At 35.5% G+C, this 19,940-nt stretch overlaps 1 protein-coding gene and 1 long non-coding RNA gene across 2 annotated transcripts in view; one reads left to right on the top strand and one right to left on the bottom strand.

Annotated features, from left to right (window-relative positions):
- The window catches only part of LOC146993077 (uncharacterized), a 71,854-nt gene extending 65,184 nt beyond the window's left edge, over positions 1–6,670 (top strand). The window contains exon 4 of the long non-coding RNA XR_015038318.1: positions 5,976–6,670. This is a non-coding gene — a long non-coding RNA (uncharacterized LOC146993077). The remainder of the gene's footprint in view (positions 1–5,975) is intronic.
- The window catches only part of LOC146993073 (uncharacterized), a 325,553-nt gene that overhangs the window by 6,397 nt on the left and 299,216 nt on the right, over positions 1–19,940 (bottom strand). Inside the window, exons 3-4 of the mRNA XM_085807023.1 lie at positions 17,071–17,152; positions 6,009–6,104 (exon numbers count right to left, since the gene is read on the bottom strand). Of these exons, the coding sequence (XP_085663149.1) occupies positions 6,009–6,104; positions 17,071–17,152 (178 nt within the window). The remainder of the gene's footprint in view (positions 1–6,008; positions 6,105–17,070; positions 17,153–19,940) is intronic.

Below are 19,940 nucleotides of genomic sequence, written 5' to 3'. Positions count from 1 at the left end.
CGTATTCGACGACGTTACAAACATTTGTCAGACTTTGAGAAGGGTCGCATCATAGGGCTAAAAGATGCTGGTTGGCTGAATAAACGGATCTGAATATTGGTCAAAGTGATGTGGTCGTTGCTATGTTATGCTATCAGTGATTAAATGCCATTTGGAAACTCGCAGGGATTCTGGGATATCCAGGGATACAATTAGCAGGAGACTAGGACGTTGGGGTTAACACGTTGAGGTGCGGCGCCGGTCCCTGGGGACTGGCAGTGAACTTTCCGCGTGGCCGGCGTCGGTCCCTGGGGACCGGAACTGGAATTTTCGTTTGACTGGCGTCGGCCCGCGGGACCGACAGTATTAAAGTTAAAAAATAAATATAGTCTTAATGAAATGTGATAAAATTTAGTTTTAATGAAATGTATTGAAACATTCTAAACAAAAATACGGCTTAGCTCGCTGCCGGCTGAACGGAAAGGACAACAAATTCGGCACCGCGCTCAACGTGTTACGATCTTGACGTCTATTAAGATGCTTACCATTGACAGTCCACCATAAGCAGTATCGTCTTACATAGTGCCGCTGTCGCTGAAGCTGGACAGTGTCCGATCGGAGAAAGTGATATTCAGTGATGAATCCCACTTTTTGTCAAAGATTGATGACTGCTGTGTATGTATCCGAAGACGGAGAGGTGAGCGATATAATGTACCATTTATAACCGAGCAGAACATAGAGTGTGATAGTCTGAGAAGCGATCAGATAAGACAGCCGTTCACCATTAGTCATGCTGCGAGGTATTCTGACTGCTCACAGATATGTTGATTAAATTTTGCAGTCGATCGTACTGCCAGTGCTAGCTGATGGTCCAGGTTCTGTTTTCCGACAGGACAATGCTCGGTCACATACAGCATGATTTTCCAACAATGTTAACATGTCCTTGACTGGCCTGACAGCATTTTATTATAAAACATGTTGAGCAACTAAATTCAGCCATGCAGAAATACAAAATACTGATAAAAAATTATAGATTTGTATGAATTACAAAAAAAAGGACACTCTTCTTTATGTTATTAAGTGCGCACCGATGATAGCTTGCTGAAATTAATTTTTCCAAAAGAGGTTTACAGTTCGAGAACTTCAGCTTTTTCTGCTCATTTAGCGAAATATAATTTAAATAGTAAAATAATACTACAAAAGTAAATCCATTATTATCATTAAGATTGCAAGCGACTTTTATGACCGCTAATATTACAAGCTCGCAGAGTGATCTGAGCTAAACTCTAAATTGAATTGAAAAACTAATGCTTTCTCCAGTTTTATATAGTTTTCCCCTGCCCGCCGAAAAATTTCCAGTACCTTCGATTTCTTGAAATTGCTGTAAGGTTTAGACAGTTAAGAATTACACAGAGATCGAAACAGTTACAGTTACACAAGAGTCGGGCCAAAATGTCGCTAAGCTTGGCGACAATACCCCAGCTTCGTGCTATTTCGCCAGTTTGGCAAGGCAGCCAAACGTTAAAATGTTAAATGTTATAATGTTAACGTTATGATGTTAAATTGGACTTAACCCTGTAGCCCTGTTCTTATGACAATGCTTCGCCCTCTGAGGTCTTTCACGTTACAATTTACAGGAGGTACTATAATTTACGCATAGGCTCATTAAAATTATTTACCATATGTACAAAATTCATAGCATTTTCTCTTCCCAAAGACTGCATATCCCGGGCAGTGAGACTCCCGGACAGGTAGCCATAATTACAACTAAGGAAAATCAATAACTGAACACCAACGCAATACTAAAATAATAATTTCAATAAATAACATACAACAAATCAAACACCAATTCAATAAATAAATGAACGATTTTTACTTAGAATCTGATGACTTAGGGATCCGAACTACATCTCCGTTCAGCTTGGTTATTTCCAAACATCGGCACCGAAATTTGAAGCTCCAAGCTCTTCCTAACTTATTACCTCACCGGTCATGTCCCATATCCAGATTATTTTCTGAAAAGGAATCTCTCCAATAGCGACAATGGCGTGTGTGGTGTCAAAGGAGGATGCAGACCATTATCTATGCTTCTGCCGTCTCACACATTCGGAAACCCACCAATCTAGATTCTAACTTTAAGGAGGCTCATACACCTTAAACCCCTCATGATCTTGGAATATGTGACTGCTGCAAGAATTGGAATATTTGATTTATTTTAAAAACAATTACTTCCAACTTTTTACAGCTGACTACGTAATATAACTGCTTTGGGAACTATAACCAGAAAGTTTGTGTTGCCACAAATATTTTTGTAATTTAATCCGCTTTGTGAGAAAAGTTTTCGCCATGTTTTCACCTCGCGCGCATAATATTTTAAAAATGGCTAATGGTACATACTTGAAATTGGATGGAATTCTTTATATGGACACTATTTTCTAACGAAACCAAAAATCTGATGAATATTTTAATATTAAAAAATTTTATGGTCGAAAACATTACAATTTTTTTAATAAAATACATTTTATAAACTCAACTCCAAAGAAAATAAAAATTTAATATGATATTCTTAGAATTTTTGGTTCATAGTAATTTCTAAATGTTATAAAAGCTATATATTAAATAAATATGGAATTAAATTATGCAACAGAATGTTTTAAACTGTGCGCGCAAGGTGGAAACATGACGAAAAATGGTGTCACAAAGCGTATTAAATTATAAAAATATTTGTGGCAACACAAACTTTCTCATTACTATTTCAGAGAGCAGCTATATTTTGTAGTCAGCTGTACAAAGTTGGAAGTAATTGCTTTTAAAATAGATAAGTTATCTCAATTCTTGTAACAGTTAGATAATCGAAAATCTTGTGGGTTTTAAGGTGTAAGAGTCCCCTTATAAGGCTGGAAATTTTCTCTTTCTACATCCCTGTGGGACGAGGTACTGCGTTTGACGGTGAAATTGCTGCGATTCGCACAGCTCTGTACCAGCTACTATGCCACTTGGAAAAATTCACAAGAGCTGTTATACTCAGTGATTCCCGAGCTGCTGTGTTGGTTATCGTTTCAGATAAAAATCCCACATCACAGGATATATGATATATTGGATTGTCGACATTATCTACAAGTCCTTCTTCTCTTGAGAAAACTATAGTCCTCATGTGGGTTCCTACCCACTGTGAGATTCCAGGTAACAAGAAAGCCAACTTCTCGGCACAAAAGAGTGCTTTAATCAAGCAGAATATTTCTCGTCCTTTGCCTTTCCATACTGTTAGGGATCTTATTAAAAGATCTTTCAAAGTATGCGCTCAGGAAGATCTCTATCATCGTGTTTCTCAAACGTCTTGGAAGAATACTATCTCGAATTTGTGTAATGGCCCAAGGCGTAGAGCGGTCGCTGAATTCCGCCTTGCCACCGGACATGACTGCCTACAGATTTAAAACAGATTTAAAATTGTTCCTTCTCCGATATGCACTCTGTGCAGCTCTGGAGAGGTGATGAATGCCGTATATCTGTCCTGTCCTGCTCTGCGCAGAGCCACTGTCCACAGAATGCCACTGTCCTGCTCTGCGCAAGACTTTTCTCGCTGAGTGTTACTGGGAACTGGAAGGCAAAAGATATGTTAGATTAATGGACTCTGTTACAGCTGGGTTTTTTTTTTCATTGTGTTGTTGTATTCTAAGTTCTTATTTTTTGTTGTAACTGTTCATAATCTGCCATTTTGGGGGAAAAAAGGAAAAACAAAATAAACCCTTTAAAAGACTGGTGATAGCTCAACACAACCTATATCCAAAAATCATGTTAAGTATACAAAAAGCTCGTTGCTGTAGGACTGGACCTATGCCGAATCACAAGTTAGGTCCGAAAACGATAAAGCCGAAACGAAAGAGAATGTCTAAGTCACACACGAATAATTGACTCCGCCATACATTAATAATTTCCATACTGCTCCAAAATACCTAACTTACTGAGCTGAGACCATGAGCTTTATTTATAAACTTGATAAATAAAGCTCATGGTCTCAGCTCAGTAAGTTAGGAAAGATTTGAGCTCAGATCTAATTACCTGTAACAAATGTCACATAACAAGAATCAGACTCCCAATATATTAGCAAAATCAAATCGCGTATGTTTATATACTTCCATAAAAATGTAAAATTTCCAGTACAACGATCTTCAAAATATCAGCTCTACTATATTTACGTAATCGAATATTTTAATGAGTATTCTAAACAGTTTGTGTAACTTTGTACGTAATTTCATGTTATTATCTTCTTATGTTTAAATTAACAATTCCGATGTATAACTTCAGTATTACTTAGAAATAGCATATACTTAGTTCACGTATTTCATACTCTAGCTGGTTAGTGTACTATTAGTGTTGGAGCAATACCTGTTTGATTCGGTAGTGAAGTTGTTGGTGCTCCCATGCACTTTTACTTGTTTACCTGTTCAGGATTGTGTAAGGATCGTCCGAGGGTTACTGTAGTTTAGGAGAAGCTCCTTTCCTTCGAATTGGATTCCATAACCACAATTTGTCATTTTTGTTAAATTGATGTCCTGTAGCTCTCGTGTCGAACTGGGCCTTCATCTTCTCCGTCACTTGCTGTCGAGCAAAATTGAGCATCATTTGAAACCGTGTCTGGAGAACGGCACCTCAGGCGATCCGAAGGGCAATCAAATAATAAATCACAAAGCTGACGAAGGTGACGACCGAAGAGTGTCTGAGATCGGGATAGCACTACGGTGGGCCAGTATAAGCAGAGTTAACGTGTGGTCCCAGTACTGTTGATATCTGGAAACAATTAGCGAGTGGTTACTAAAGGTAGTTCGGTCAAACCTCTCTACCATGGCTGTGGGTATAAAGGATTCGTTTGGGTTTTGTCTATGCCGAGTAATTTATAAAGGTCTTTTATTACAGTTGAGATAAAATACCTTCCTTCAGAGTTCGTACATCGAGGAGCAAAAATGGAATTGGTCGCTCGTTCGTTTGTAATCTGGATAATTCATTGGTTGGATAAGACTTGTTATGGTGGACGGCAGAAACGCAACACAGATGTTTTCCATGTTTCTTAGCCCATTATTTTATATATTAGTAGCCAGCTTATTTTCTTCTTATCCCATTTCATATATTTTTATCTCACAGGCCCAAATTTCGGATTTAAATTTAGATCTTCGAAAGTACCTTTATTTTGATATTGGCAGTTATGAGGGATTTTATAGTACTTGATTTAAATCACCATGTTTGCCAATTGATCAATCTCAAAACATTAAATTTTTAGTCGTATTTATAAGCACCGACAGAGAAATCTTTATTTAATATATGGTACGGTGACTTCAGACAGAATACGGGATCTTCAGACAGTTTAGTGAATTGCTTTGGAATTCCACGCCGGTAACTCACGTATAACTCAGGTTTTTACCTGGAGTCGTTAATAAACAGTGCAAGCTCCCATTCCTCTTGGCTGTACTGAGTATGATGAGGGTACCATGTTAAAGGGGTAGCTATAGAAGATGGAGGGAGTGAGACGCAAACTATCGGTTTTTCAAGCATAACGTCAAACTTCATGCAGCGATAGAACAGTTGATTGGAATTTTCGGTGTCACCAAATCTTTTTCAATCGCTTGGACAATGAAAGCAAATGTTCTTGGGATTAAATTGTTAACACCGTACATCTTTGATGACGCTGTCTATTAATTGAATGATTGCGGTTTGAAGTTACTGAAATGTATATTGAGATCTTGCGCCACCTCTATGTGCGTACGAATGAAGTGCGAGTTTTGTCTTTTATTTGACAGCTTAGGATAAATAATAATCCTCAAAATCTAAATGAAACATGGTTATACATTCAGATTTCAGTATTAGTGCTTTGCGAAACATGTTAGCTGCGTAATTTTGAGCGTTAAAGTACGGAGGGGAAGAAGGTCCGGTTTTAATTTGATTTTCACATAATCTAGATATTCGTTTATAACTTTAACTACTATTAACAATTTTTTTTTCAGATTGCTGAAAAGTGGAAGAAAAAAAAAACTTACTTTATATGCAGAGCTCTTGAAGCGGAAACCTCGTTTGGATATGGTAGATTTCATCCGTATAGAAGAGGACATGTTCGTTCTTTTACAAGACGGGAACTAGAAAAAAAAATAAAAAAAGAAGAATAGTACATGTGACTTAGGGAAAGTACGAAAGATAAGGACAGTGTACTAGAAGTGGCTTAAGATGAAATACCTAAGAGAAGCAGTTTCTTCCGGGGCCCCAGAGACAGGTTGGCAAGACACTTGGCTTCTACAGAAAGATCTCAAGTTCTATCCACGGTAAGTACGTGATATTGAATTATAATAGTTATATGTAAAATAATGTGTAATAACGAGATTTGTTGTAAGTTACAGGGTCGACGAAAGAGAAAGCTGAGAAAAGGAAAGGGGCCCTTAATTAGAAGTAAGAAGGTAGGAAACGAATAAATGAGAAAGGAGAGAAGAAAATATCCGGGGGGCACATGAAATAGCCCCGAGAAGAGAGAAGGAGATTAATTTAGGAGGAAAACGGTGCCACCCGGGAAGGGGCTTTTGCAAAAATTTTATTCCATCTCCTGAGATGCGGCTCTTAAATTTTAGATTTTATTTTGAAGTTTATTTCTAACACAAATGTTATTGCAGTCACCTGGTTTGTACAAGTAAAAATAAATGTTTTTCGGTTTTATGAGTCTTTATTGTTTATGTTTAAATATTCACCAAGATATTTATTCCCGTCTAAAAATCAGTTCATCTTGCCGTTTTAAAGTCAGTTCATCAATATATTTTTTTGCCGTTTAAACCTCAGTTCATCTCGGCGTTTAAAAGTCAGTTCACCAATATATTTTTTTGCCGTTTAAAAATCAGTTCATCAAGATATTTTTTTCGCGTTTAAAAATCAGTTCATCTCGGCGTTTAAAAGTCAGTTCATCAAGATATTTTTGTGGTGTTTAAAAATCAAGTCATCAGTTAAATTTATCGTCGTTTAAAAATTTTAGACTTTTGCCTCTAACCTCTTCATTTTTGTAGAATATATTAACTTGCTTTATTTATGAAAATAATTATAAATTTTATGAACTCGAAATATTAAAATTTTTCCTATAATTCAATTCATTCTTCACAAAATCCAGCTCTTTTGTATATTGTTAACCCTCTGCCCTATAATGGCCTATCACGAGTCTGACTCGTGATAAAGAAGTTGTGCCATAAGCAAAAGCTACGAGTCTGACTCGCGGTGAGGAATTTGTGTATAAAATGCCAAGCAGAGCAAGCAATTGGAGTTATTCTACATCGAATATTTTTCATTTCATTGGAACGTATTTTGCTTTTTTCAGTTGTTTCTGACGAAACTGGATGATCTGTTACTTCCTCGTATAGCTCCGTTACGTTCATACGATTCAGGTATAATTTCGTATAAAGAATTAAACTCTTATACCCATCATGCCAAACTCTCATACCATCATGCAATTATTTTTCTCAACTGATCATGATTACACCCTAGACTTCTTAAAATGATTATTTGTACTTAAACATTGTTTGTTATTTCACAATTCCTTTCGTTACACGAAAATATATATGTCATGAAAGGGTTAATCTTTAGATTATGGTAACTTGGAGATTTTTTGGCGACCAACCCTGCTACAGCAACCTGCTAGTTTTGTTCTGGACGCCATTTTGTTTTCACGAAGTAAAGGCAATTTTTTTTTTTTTTACTCAACTTTTTTTTCCAACAATCTGCTAGCCGAATTACGCTTATGCTAGAACTTTTATGGAACAAAAGTGCTTAACCATGACGAAGATTAGGTGCGAAATTGGGAGAAAGTGCAGAATCGAATAAAATAAAAACTATTACTAGACGAATTATATATAATATTTTGTGGGGTTAATGTTTGAATTATGGTAACTTGGCGATTTTTTGGCGAAACTTTGGCGACCAACCCTGCTACAGCAACCTGCTAGTTTTTGTTTGGACGCCATTTTGTTTTCACGAAGTAAAGGCAATTTTTTTTTTCCTACTCAACATTTTTTTTTCCAACAATCTGCTAGCCGAATTACGCTTATGCTAGAACTTTTATGGAACAAAAGTGCTTAATCATGACGAAGATTAGGTGCGAAATTGGGAGAAAGTGCAGAATCGCCCACTGCTTGTCGCGTTTTTAAGAATTGCACATACACGGTATCATCCATGTAGACGTCGACCTATTTTCACTTAAAAAAATATCCCAGAATTGCACAAAAATGGCATTGCGCATACTCTTGACTTTATCCATGTACACTGCTAAAGTCCTACCTAGTGACCTTTATCGCCTTACCAAAATGTCGCCAAACTACCTGTTACCATATTCCAAAGATTAGCCCATGAAAGTATACATTTTGCTCCAGTTCGGATATACGGCTGAATAGTTGAAAGGCACGGCGCGAGACCGACTTTCTTGTTTACTATAGCTCGCGCAATTGGCAGATATCGTGTAGGCCAAGGGGTTAAGGAAATTTAATGATTAAAACAAATTACCTTTGTAAGCATATTGAGGTCTTCCATTTATTACGAAACATTTATTAAGAGCATCCGCTGTCTAATGTTGTATGATAATTACTAACGTTCGTGCAAATCATGATGTTCAGAAATATATCTCCAATGAACTTTATCTTATCAGCTTTGTTTTTTATGAACGTTACGTTACCTCTATACCGAACTTCCATTGGATAAAAATAAGATTTAAAGAACTCTGCGGATTTCTATGAACGAAATTTTTTTATGAATTTTTTCAGAATTTCTACACCTTTTAACTAAAGTACAGCATTCTTACTCTTTAAAAATCATCTCAATTTTGAATGTTAGGAGGCATATCTCCCCCCTCCCAAAATTAAATTATCCGATTATACATTCCAAACAAAAGCTAAACTGAGCAGATACAACATCTGCTTTTTGGAGAACCAAAATACATAGTAAACACAGTTTGCGACACCAAAGAACTTGAATGGGATCTCTCATTCCATTCAAGGTGCTTGGATAAGCTATTCACACAGATCTCTGTTCAAAACTGTTCAGAGTTCAAATTGTGCCGGAGCCCATCGGAGGTCAGCTCCGATACTTCTTAGTTTTGGGGATAAATTCTAATTTTAGCCGGAGTGCACCGCAGCCCTAAATAAGAAGGCTTCACTTCTTTTATATAACTGAACAACAATTATAGTAGAAATGGGATCTCGAAAAAATTTTTTAGCAATAAAATTATATTAAAAATGGATCATTAAATTTTAATATACCTCTTTGCGTTTTATTTAATTACTTTAATCCTTAATTATTCAATTAATAAACAATATTAAATTAACTATGAATTCAATAATAATTATCAATTAAATAATTATTAATAAATATTCATTGTTAACATCCATTCTACAATTACATAATTATTAATTAACTATTCAGTTTTTAAATTTTTAATGATTTTAATAGTCATTTTATTCCTTTATTTACTCTTAGTTTCTCTTTCCTGCCGGTCTTCTATAGGGCTCCGGTACTTCTACTTTTAGAAATTAAGCCCTGAATCTGATGTTATGACGGAAATTTTTGCTATTTAAGAAAAGAGGAGCTTGGGAAGAATAAAATTTTCTACATTCATAAAATACATAAGGCATTTCCAAGCAATAAAAATAAATAAATATATAAAATAAAAATACAACCATCAACCCAAATACATCCTTAATTCTAAATTAAGGATGAAATGCAACCTTATGTACATCTCTTCTTAGACCAGTAGGATTTCCTGAACCAGTTTCATGAAGAAATAATAAATGTAAAACAACAAAAACAAAATTACAAACTGAAAAATTAAATGAAAAGCAAAAAAAAATTCGAGTCAAAGTAGAATTCCCCATTGCAAATCCATGTCAATCTCGCTCTACTAATATTACTCCAACATAAGACACAGCAGACGCAAGTTATTCATCTTTTAGGAAATGAACATTTTGTATCGTTATCAGTTTGTTTTAGTTCGGTATTTAAAATGCTTATTAAGTCCTTTCTTGTGAGTGGGGGGGGAAGGGGAATTTGCATTCCTTAGGTCTTTCGCAGGATTTTCGAACGTTATTTAGAATTTAAAAAATATTCTAGAAACAGCTAATCCACTGAATATATCTTTCCATGCCTAAATAATTTTTTTAATGCCAGGAGAAGTAGCAGTTAAAATTAAATACGAAATGACAAGCCTAATCTGGATATCAAGTACCAGTTCAGGCATCATATTTGAAAACCCAACACAGCAAGCCCACACCAATTCGGTTTGTTCTCCAATAAAAGCACTGTACCTGCAATCAATGAAGTTCTACAGCAGATGAAAAAATAAAGTGCAGAATCAGGACTCGGCTTTGATGTGCCTACACATCCAAAAAACCTTCGATTCGTGCTGCTGGCCGGAGGTTCTAGGAACATTAAAAAATATAAACGGTCCAAAAAAACAATTATGACAGTTTTCAAGATTACTTCACTAACAAACGCAGTGTAATTATAACTAACAACCACGGTATGACTGAAAATGTCAGAGTCTGTCCACAGGCCTCATGCCTAAGTGCAGATTTTTAGAATCTGGAATTTGACAAAATCACTAATCACAAATGGCCTTAACACTCTGAATGCATAGCTTTCATGGACGATGTGGCTTTTGTTATGAGTGATAGTTCGAGAGCCGAGTTACAAAGAAATGTAAGTAACACAGTAGAAAATTGCAATTCTCTACGAAAACAGTAAAAGTTAATAATTTCTGAAGAAAAATCCCACGCCCTAATTATCCACAGACCCTCGTTAAACGTAGCAAAACTTCCACAATTCGAAATCGAAGGAGGCAGAATGAAAATAGTTAACTCCCTAAAATACTTAACCCTTTCCCCAAGCACGCTACCTTTTAAAGTTGGAGTTTTGTTTTAAAAAAAAAAAAGGTAGGCAGTCTAATTAGGCTTAGAGGTGTAGACAAGTAAAATTTTGTGAAGATAGCACTTATCGTTTAATTTTGTGGTTGTGCCCAAAGTGGCACACTTGTAGGGTTTATATTTACTTTAACTAACATTTATTTTAAGCTATCTTTCCTATCAAGCCTTTACTTTCCCCTAGAATTGCCAATGCCAGAGTATGTAAATCGTAGTAGAAACGCGCAGAGTATTCAAATTTTAGCAGAAGTAAATTGAGTTAAATAGAAGGGAAACGAGATTGTAAGTGTGCTTCTTGAATCACGAGCGTGAAGGTTGCTAGGTAGAAATATAAGAACCGCGCGTTTCGGCCTGTGTGCGCGTTTCGGCAGTTCGTTGAATCTTTCAACTTCTTAATCAGAAAGTTTGCTGAATCTCAGCTGCATCTTAGAACGCGGTTAAGTTAGTTACGATTATAGAGCCTCGTAGGTAGTGACATCGTTATTTACTCATCCTGTCATTTATTTTTAGTTGCATTTTTCTATTTTGTCACACCGCCGGGTCGGCGTAGTTTGTGAGCGTCAAGTGAACGCAACTGTGATTTCTAAAGTGAAATAAAAAGGGATTTAAACCCTTCTTACGAGTTTGTATAATTTGCAGTTATAGCAGTCACTACTACTGTTGCTGAGCAGTTGGGGCCACGCAACATCATACACTGATTGAATAGAGCTTCGAAAAGAGTGCTGAAACGAGCACTGTTGTCAATGAACTGACCGATGAGATGCGGAGAAACAAAGAATACAGACTCTCTGTTGTCCTACATTATCGGTGAGCCCGGTCTGGGTACACTTAGGGTTCGCCGTTTGATTTTAGACAAGATTTCAAGGTAAAAATTTAAAACTAATATAGAATAAGGAGATTAGCATACAGCCAAAAAAATAACATGGAAATTTATTTTCAAAGAATTCCTTTTATACCCTAAAATAAATCTGGAAAATTTCTTTGAAAAATGAGGGTCTTAAGAAACTAACCATGGCTAAAAATATATGGACTGGTTTGTCTTGAGCTGCCATCTACTTTAAATAAAGAAGGTTTAGAGTAACTTATAAATTCTTTTTCATTCAATTTTTCTGTGCGTACAGAAGGAAATTTTTAGATGTGCCCAGATCGGACACACTGTGCCGCAAAGGATTCAGCATCATCATGCATGAAAAGCTTCTGAAAAAAAGTTACACTTATACTATTCCAAGCGGAATCAGTAAAGCTTCTGGAAGCAATAAAACACAGGACAAACGGAGAAAATACTTTAAAAAAAAATAAAAAATAATGTGTACCAGCACTTAACACTGCATCGGGTATTCTAAACACATGCTGCTTTTAAAATTATTGTAATTTTCCTCTTGAATTGCATATAGCATAAGTTCGAAAAAAAAAGGAAACTTATAAGATATTTTCTTCCTTCTTTCTGCATATTTTCGTGGTCTGACGGTTAGCATATTTTGCAAGTGCACATCTGCGTAGCCATCGAAGGAGTGGCTTCTAGGTTGGACCAAAGGGCATCCAGTTATATTTCTGTCATATCAACATGACCTTTCACGTGCTTAAAGATTTAAGCAAGATGGTTGAAAATAGTTTGCCACGCAATTTTCTGTACAAAATAATTAAAGCATCCCCGATTTCTTCTGAAACTTTTCATTGCGTAATTAGATCAAATCTAAGCAATTGTGAGGATTTCACTACGCGATTGAAAGAATTTTTGCGCTGTCCGAAGAGGAATATTTTTATTCAACTATTAAAAAAAGATGTGAAAATCACGATTTTAAAGTTCTACACGTAAAATAAGTGACACAATTAATACGAAACGTCAACGTTTGCATATAACTGGGTAGAAGGCAAAATATGCACATCCAACAAAGGTACGTATAGCTCTTATACGTACTCATGTTTGAAAGGAAAATCCGCCCCCCCCCCAAAGAGCTATTGCAAAATATTTAAATATCTCTGTAGGAACCGTAAACAAAATTATAAAATCAGATGTAAAGCTAATCAGAACAAAATAATAATAATAATGGTCAAAATTAACAAAATAATAATAATCGCGTAAAGCCGAAACATGTTTCTTGGCGTAAGCCTACGTGTGAAAATTATATGGCAAGTGAAAAATACACATATATAATTGATAACGCTTGGATATACTTTTTATCCGATTGCAATAGGAAAAGATCGCTTTACTACCGAAAAAGAGGAGAAAAAGACTTAATATGTTGTTTAGAAGAAAAAGACTTAATATGTTGATTCAGAGAAAACAAGGAAAGATTTTTTTCTAAAGGATTATTACTGGATTCTCTCATAAAGGAAATCTCCACCCATAAACTCTTTAGCAAGACTAGGTTCTCTAAACAATCCCATAGATTTCTTGGTACATTAAAGGGTTTATTTCCATGAGACAACACCACCGGAATTACTATTGATAATTTTGATTTTTCTTCTGTTTTATGCCTTTTAAGTAAGAGGAAGATTTATTTCCATTAACTTATAAGCTATCCAATACTTTGGGCTAATTTCGGCTTCTATCAAGGCATAAACAAAAGCTTTCTGAATATTTGTCGTCTTCATAGAGAACACTAAATCACTAAATTTTTGTTTTAAATCTTCCTAAACAAATGATTCTTTTTTAATTTTAATGGTTTGTAGATGGAATAAAGATTTACAAGATCCAGGCAAATAACGGCTGAGAAATTCTTGAGCAGCTATTGGATCGGAAAGGCATTTTTTAGCTAGCCCATCATGATTTAATCTTTTTGTCATAAATGCAGCTTCTTAAAATCATTAAATAGGTGGAAATATATGCTTTTTATCTGGATTTATACTAAAATGTATTCTAATTTTTTTATTGCAATGGGCTCATGCTATATAGAAATATTCTGATAAACGCACGCCACATAACGTCACTTTGGCATTTTGAAACTGTCACTTTAGCATTTTGAAATAACTGTTGCTTTAGCATTTTAACATTTAGCATTTAACTGTCGCTTTAGCATTTGGAAATAACCTATCAAGCTGGAGCAAAAGAAAATTTTAAAGTAACGGCAAAAGAACAGAAAGTAAATATACATGAGAAAATATGATAACTACATGTAAATCATGTTCCCCAAAATAGCCAAACATATGGAAATACTAATTCATTTGTTAAAAAGATTTGAAATTGAAATCATAAAATGAGTCGATGTGACCAATAAAACTAATTTCGCTTACTTTAAATACATAATAAGTTTTCTCTTGAATTCAACGTCAAACCAAAAATAAAAAATTAAAATTAAAACATGATGTCTTGCATTTTAAAACTTTTTATGATTAAAAAAGTGATTTCTGAAAGCCTGTGATAAGAAAGAAAATTGCGGAAAAAAAAATATGTGCTTTGAATGCATCAAAAGGAGTTGGTTCATGGTACCGATTAGGCGATTATTTACATTTTCTTAATAAATAAAGTGAAACATATTCTCGCTTCAGAAATCTGATGTAGATTTATTACTGAACTAATGAAATCAGAATACTCTGTACTTGTTGCGAACGACAAAGAAATAAAAAGAAAACATGGTGAGTATATCGTCCACTTTTGCTTTAAAAATCAATCTGAATATATGGATAGATAAAAAGAAGAATCCATTTCAATTGAGAATAGTGAATTTTCAGCATCAGAGGATCTAGGATCGTATCTTTTCTTCTGGCATCAACTTCTAAGAGTTCTAACCAGTAGTTAAACATTTTACCAAAGGCCCTTAGTAATCATAATAAAATAAGAGGTGTATTAAAAAATACACCACGCCCGAAAGCGAGATCGATGTCATGAGATAAACTCAGTAAATAGTAATTTTTAAATGCAATTAAATGGCATGTCAGTAGCAGTCAAGAGGCAAGTATCATTCATCGCAACAGTCGAGATGAGAGAGAGGCATCAGTGAGCGAGGAGATGAGTGCTAGGTCACGTGAGGGTTGATGCAAAATAAGTCCTAAGTTTTATAAAATTGCTAAATAAAACGTAAAATAGGACTGCAGAAGCTCAAAAAGGTGAATTTGAAGAGATAATAATGCCGTTATTCTTCAGAAACACAATTCGGGTACAGTACAATTAATGAATCATGCTAGAAAATTTATTTCCTTAAAGTTTCTTTCACGGGATTTTTTATCTCAATTACGAAAGATATGCCTTAGAAAAGATATGCCTTTTTCGTACGAGTTCTACACAGGATGTGGTTTTATAACCCAGGTGCCTGCTGACAAGTGTTTCTAACACCTGAGTCTTCCTTAAAGTTGCAGAGTACCACTACGTGATGCGAGGAGGCCAGTAGCGAGTGAAGGAGTCATAAGACCGCGAACTAAAATTTTTCACTGTAAGCAAAGTCTTTGCTATAAAGCACTACACAGTACTAAATAAATTCTTGGTTAAATTGAAATAATAAGTAAAATAAGTAAGCAATATGAGTCCGAAAAATCTCTTCATTATACATCCAGATTTGTTTACAGCTACTGTTAACTGCAGCCTTTACAATAGCCCCCAAGCTGGAGGCGTTTTTCTTGTTAACTCGCAACTCGTTTACACTCTTCTATCTTTCTCCAAGTTTCTTTTTTTTCTTTCTTGTCCCCCTTTTCTATTCCTCTCCCTCCTCTATCAATTCTTAGCTTGGCGGGTCTGCTTTTGTAAATACTCACGTCTCCATTCGGCACATATTTATCGTCGAGCGCCCGTCAAGGAGATAAAAAAAGGGGCCAGAAGGGAAGGAAGGAGAAGAAGAGGCCAGATAGGCAGAGCGTACTCGATATAGCAACTGCCGAGATACGATAAGGAGAAAAATGTTAAACATCATTGTGTTTTTTTCGTATGAGTAGAGCGATAGTTGTTCTTTACTTACTGGATTCTCTGGGGAAGTCTTCTCGGCACGACGTTCGCATCTGTAATGAAGAGTTCGATCCCAAGTTGTGTTTCTTTTCGACACTTTCAATGGCATGCGAGCGTTTGCGCAAACCGCACGACACATCAGCATACAAACGCACTTCCCATCCCTTCGCACTCCCAGTTTGGTCGCCAACAATTTCTCTCCCGCCTTTTGTTCCCTTGTGGCTCGTAAGGACACAGACGCCAATAGGGGGAAGGAACTCATAAATAAACAGCCCCGCTGCTGACAGCTTAGGCTCTACCTGCGGGACCTCTCTAAAATTTACGTTTACTAATCAAGGATACTAGGGTGCCGATGAACGCCCTGGGAAATTTGGATCGTCGGTCGAATAAGTGAGAAAAGACTCTCGGAGGGGGCTGCAACAAATTTCTCCCTACTTCGCATCACATTATGTTTCGGCAACGCGGGACTTGACGTCGAAAGGAACCATTCTCAGAACCCGGGCAATTCCAGGAAACACATGTAGCTAGGTTACCATTCTCACTTACTACAAAGATTTGAATGCCAAACAGTAATCGATTATCGCTCAAATCGGGGTCACGTGATCCTTCAGAAGCAGAACTTTCGTCTGATTGGTTGTCTCTACCCGGGACCCGAGATATTTTCGGCGAGGTTTGAAAAAATCCCGCGTAGCCGCAACATTGCTTCCGTAGCTAGGCGGGACTTCGCTTCAGGCGGGGATCTTTTTTCTAGGAATCCTCCTGTTTAAACCAGTGATACCAGAATCTCGTTTCTCAGAAAAGTCGCGTCCTAGCAGTGACTGCAGCCATGTGTGATAACCTCTTTAGCCGCAACAGAGCTTTTATCTCGAAGCTTTATACAGCCCTACTGGGAAAACTAGCATCTGCTCATCCATCTTCTTGGGTGGGCGGACTCTTTCCTTCCGCGCAGCCATAGGCGTAAGAAAGTAGCGGGAATAAGCATGATGACAGCATCCAATCCTGTGTTCGCCGTTTCTTTCCCTGTTATTTCACTCTTACGAGTAAATGTTAGACTTGTACAAGTAGAGATAGACCCCCGAAGTACGAGACAGCAACAGACAGCGAATCGAAATATCATTAATGGAACATTCGTTGAGACGAATTTCACTGAGAAGCACTTCGATATAAACCTATCATTATTATTTACTTGGCAATAGTGGAATTGTATGCATTCCTACCTTACAATCTTACATTTTTTATTATTGCACTGAGTTTCTAGTCATAGTAAGAGAAAAGAGGTAAAATCTTTACCTGAAATCGCCGCATGTGTCTGGGATTCCCTGCGTTTTTTAGACAGTTCTGATTGCACTTCAAGAAGAACTTCAGAAAAAACCTGAAAAATATGGCAGGGTATATTATTTCTTAGATTTAAGTTTTAAACTCATTATACAAATGACATTTTTCAATTTATCTTTAGTGAATGAATGCGAGATAAGTTTGTCACTTGCGTTACTAAAATAATTTTAGTTCACTAAAAAACAATTGCTCAAAATAAAGCAATTTTACAAGACATAGTGGAAAAAATCAGCGTATGAACGATAAAAACATTTACCATAATTAAAAAAATAAACAGAGAGAGAAGTATAGTCATTTAATCAATATTAGTGTTGCGCTCTTAATATAAATATTATCATTTCCAAAAGCATAGCCTAAAATAAGTAAAATTATAGGAAAATATGCAGTTTTCATTGTTAATGCAGTCTAGAGTTGTTTGTCATTAGTTAAACAGTCATTAAACTAATTTTAATGTTATTGTATTATCACAGGGAACCCTTTCACTTTCTTAATTAACCTGCTCATTAATAAAGCCTCCCCCCTCACACGCATACTGGGAAGCAACTGAAGCTACCCAGCAATTACTATCATGTCCTAGTGTCGAATTCCGATTACAGAAAAGGCAGTTGGCTGCATCTGGAGCTTACAACTCGGGTTTGCCCGTGGGTAAACGTATATTCGAGTTTCTTTTGTAAGAAACTTCTAGAAAACTCTCAACGCAGGACCTTCTTTAGGCTGTTACTTTTTGAGCGTTTCACCTGATTAATGTTTTCATAAATTTATGTATCAGGTAGTATTCTTGATGTTTTACAAAATATCATTTAAACTGCCCAACATATTTCAATAATTTTTACAAAAACTCATTCTCACAGACACTTTTAAACGTTTTAACTTATCTTTTTGGCTTCTAGGCTTGCTCATTAAAATTTTATCGTTTTGATTGTTTCCTTCAAAGGGTAGCATTTTACAAAGACTTAAAGTATATCTCCAAGTCTGCAGCATATCTCCAAAAATGAAAAATATTATTTATTTATTACCATCAGTTTATTTCTAATTTGGTAATGCTTCATAGTTTAAACCATTTCCTTAGTTTTTTGTTTTACATTCTCGTGCTGTACCTGATGTTTTTTTTAATTGATAAATTAAAAGAAAACTTAACTATACTTCTTGAAATGTAATAAAAATTTGCTCATTATATCATAGCACTCTTTGTTGCAATAACTTCACCATTTTGAAAAACTGAGAGAAGTAAAAAATTCAAAATTACATTTTTACTTTGAAATATGGCTTCACCTCACAATAATACGCATTTTCGGTTATTTACATAAATATTGTTCTGTTTTCTAGTTTACGTGTAAAACTTTTGGTTGCAATTATAATAAATAAATAAATAAATTATAAATAAATAAAACACAAATCAAAGGATTAAAAAGGAAATCAAATAAAACAGAAAGTAATTACTCAGTAATCTAATAAAAAGTTTCATACAGCCATGCATAAAACCAACTTTACAAATAAGAAAAATGAGAAAAGCTCAGCACAAAGCAGAAAATCGTTTTTTCATGGGTGGAACGCACTATACTTGGAATGCTATGAAATTCTAGGGAATTTCCTTACGAAAACCTTCAAGCCAGTCTACGTTATTTATTAGATCGCTATCATAGAGTATTTGTAAAAGGATATGAAAAATGTAAAGTTTTAGAACAATTGGCCATATCATAAATTTTAAATCTGGATAACTTTTGTTGCCCCAAGGTGAATAATTTACTGCCAGATCCCTTTAAATGCAGATTTCATTCTCCAAATCACTCGCACTGTGCTTTATTTAAGGCAACTACTTTCACAAAATTTATTTCAAATATATACCAGTGACTTAAGATATAGGATATACTTCTCCGTCAATATGCCAACGTGTGCAGATCAACACTTACATGAATTAGAGCTATTATCTAAAAGTTAAAAGGAAAGCAAATATTCTTCGAAACTATACAAATCCTCTAATTAAAGCTGTCCGTGAATAAGTTATGAATTGATAGCAAAAAAAAACTTTCCTTTGACTGAAAACGAGAAACAAAATTTTGCGTCTTATAAAAAAGAACTGCGCCAGTTAGCGAAGAGAAAAATTCCATTGTACAAAAAGCGTCAACTTCGGATTCAAAGGAGCGAAGGGTTTTCAAGTTTTATTATTCCAACAGCAATAACTGCACTATCCTCGTTATTCAATGGAACACGTTAGCATGAACATTTTGAACACGAACAACGTCTAGTAGATAATCATTTATCTGATTTGGACTAACAAATGAAATCCGTCCTCAGAAATGTCTAATTTAAACGACAGTGAAAAGTTCACTCTTTACACGCAAGCGTTTCAAAAGTACATCGAATAACTTACACCTGAGATTGTATCGAAAGTAAATAAAACGAATACCATTGAGAGAGGAGAAGTTTATAAGGTTAAAGGAATTAAAAGAGAAAGTTTCAGATTATAAACCTGATATTTTTTTAGACATTTTACACTCAACTCCCCGCTACTGGAAAAAATTTGGTTAAAGATATACTTCACTTTCACACACTAGCAGCATAGCGATAAACTCTCTTGAAATGCGTTGATAGTACATGGAAAAGATGAAACAGGCATTGTTGCACTAGTTAAAACGACTAGCTTCGAAGCAGAAGAAAAGTTCTTCGGGGTCGTTTTGTGTTCTATGATATTTTAAAAGATGTAAAATTTTCTTGCTTGTGTGGTGTATGCTCTACCTTCACAACCGGGGTAAAATGTTGCAACCTAAGCATGTAACGAGATTGTATGCAAGAAAGAATAACTGGATTTCATCTTAAAACTGATT

Source organism: Stegodyphus dumicola, chromosome X1 (assembly GCF_044657685.1).
Source record: "Stegodyphus dumicola isolate Sdum_Otavi_A_Nest chromosome X1, ASM4465768v1".
NCBI lineage: Eukaryota > Metazoa > Arthropoda > Arachnida > Araneae > Eresidae > Stegodyphus > Stegodyphus dumicola.
Note: the sequence above shows the minus strand (reverse complement) of the source record. Positions and strands in the feature narration are given on the sequence as shown.